The sequence below is a fragment of the Condylura cristata genome, unplaced genomic scaffold (assembly GCF_000260355.1).
Source record: "Condylura cristata isolate star-nosed mole 26May11 unplaced genomic scaffold, ConCri1.0 scaffold00035, whole genome shotgun sequence".
In the NCBI taxonomy this organism is placed as follows: domain Eukaryota; kingdom Metazoa; phylum Chordata; class Mammalia; order Eulipotyphla; family Talpidae; genus Condylura; species Condylura cristata.
Window position 1 is genome coordinate 8,281,694 of NW_004567136.1, and position 2,033 is coordinate 8,283,726.

At 53.3% G+C, this 2,033-nt stretch overlaps 1 protein-coding gene across 1 annotated transcript in view; it reads left to right on the forward strand.

The window, feature by feature from the left end:
• The first annotated feature begins 1,357 nt into the window (after nt 1–1,357).
• Nucleotides 1,358–2,033, forward strand: part of FAM169B (family with sequence similarity 169, member B) — a 41,592-nt gene continuing 40,916 nt past the window's right edge. Inside the window, exon 1 of the mRNA XM_004692962.1 lies at nt 1,358–1,361. Coding sequence (XP_004693019.1) covers nt 1,358–1,361 — 4 coding nt within the window. The remainder of the gene's footprint in view (nt 1,362–2,033) is intronic.

Sequence of the window (2,033 nt, forward strand, 5' to 3'; positions counted from 1 at the left end):
TCTCTATCTCTGGTGAGGCCTCTCACCCTCTGTGTCTCTGGCCTGTACCCCAGTTCTATATGAATAAATAAATCTTTTAAAAAAAATACTTTGCCTAAAAATCAAAGAATCCTCCTGCTCCTTGTGGAGAGGCAGTGCTGGGAAAGAATAAGCTGCAGGTGATCCTGAACCCACCGAGCGATGCAGAATCAGTAATGGAAGGCACAGCCCTTAGCTCTCCCTGGCGTCATTCATTGGCTTTGCTGTTTACATGGGGAGGAACAAAGGGTGATGGGGAAGCCCTGGAGCCTCAGGCCTTCCCAGACCGCCCAGCCCTGTCAGGACAGGCTGTTCCACGGCGGTGGCTGACTGGCTGTGGACGTCGGGGGCCCGGGAAGGGGCGGAGGAAGGCGGACGCCATTCATGCTGCCTAGGACCTGGAGTGTTGCTGTCAGGATCCTGAATGATTTAAATGTGTTCGCTAGAAAAATGGTTTAAGATGTACCACTGTTTTTGTTTTATGAGTGACTACAGCAAACACATACTTACAGCGAATTCTTAAATTTGGGCTTCATTTGGGGCTTTTAGTTTCTTAAAGCTGCAGTGAATTAATCATTTCAACTCTGTGCTTTTTTTTTTCTTCATAAATGCATTTTACATTGTACTGAGAAGATTACATTCTTTTGGCTTTGGACAGACATTTCCTGTTCAGTTCCAGCCATTGAAGCCTGTTTGCAGTTGACATCTGGAGGCCCTGCCGTGGCCTCCTTCCGTCACCAGCAAAGCCCGGGGTAGCTGCCTAGGCCTCCCGGCTGCGTAGAACCAACCCCAGACTGTTTACTTCCCCAGGGCCTGCCCCAGCCCAGCTCAGTGTGCCCTTGTGGTTGAGGTTTGGGGGTGGCGGGGCTTCCTCCCTCCCTGGGGATTGGTTGGGTGGCGTGTGTGTGTGTGTGTGTGTGTATTATGTCCATTCCTCAGCTTGGGGAGGGGTCTTTGTCCTCGCTTGGGCATGGGGTATTTCTTCCTCCTGGGTTGAAGAGGGCATTATTCTGCCTCTTGGGGGTATGGGACTTTCCTTCCCACAGCACTTGGATGCTTCCTCCCTTCTCCCATGTTAAGCTGCTCTCTCTTTTTGTTTTAACTTCTCCCCAATTTTCTTGAAAGCTAACCCCAAATTTTCTGTGTAAGAGGGAAGTTAATGGACTTTCTCTGATAGGGGAGTTTCCCCTACAAAGAAATGAGCTAATTAAAACCAAAACTATGGAGGATTATGGGCTCCTATGTGCCCCTCAGCAATATTGGGGTGCTCCTTTCTGTGAGTGCAGGGGTCTCTATCTTGCTTTGAATCTCTAACAGTCAGCCGAGCAAGGGTGCCACAATGGGTATGTATGGGTAGGTTTGGCCTCCATGATTTATGCAATCCTAGCCCTCATCCCAGAGGCTGGCCTAGCCTGTACCCCTTCTTCTTTGGGCAACCCCGTCAGGGACTGATTTTGTAGGGCTTCCTGCTGAGAAGATCCCTGACCTGCTCCTGGCCAGTCAGGCTCTGGAGCCAGCCAGTGCAGGTGCCTGGGGTGACTGTCCCCAGTGAGGGGGTTGCAGCCTTCAGTACAACCAGCAGGGGGTGCCTTTATGGCGTCCAGGAGAACCCAAGGCAGGCAGCCCTGGGTGACTGGGGTGGGGACTGGGTGGGAGGTTCCCCTGGAGCAGCCAGAACTTTGGACAGTAGTCTTGGGTGAGGTGCCTCCCTGGGTGCCAGGCCCCGGATGACCTCAGCCTTTGCAGCCTGACTGTCATGGAGTGTAAGGGGGGTAGAGCCCGACTTCTCAGGGGCTGGCTGCTGACACTCCTCTGTCAGCCTCTCTGTCCTCCCCTGTCAGCCTCTCTGTCCTCCCCTGTCAGCCTCACTCCCCTGTCAGCCTCATTGTCCTCCCCGTCAGCCTCATTGTCCTCCCCTGTCAGCCTCACTCTCCTGTCAGCCTCACTGTCCTCCCCTGTCAGCCTCTCTGTCCTCCCCTTCAGCCTCACTATCCTCCCCTGTCAGTCTTACTCCC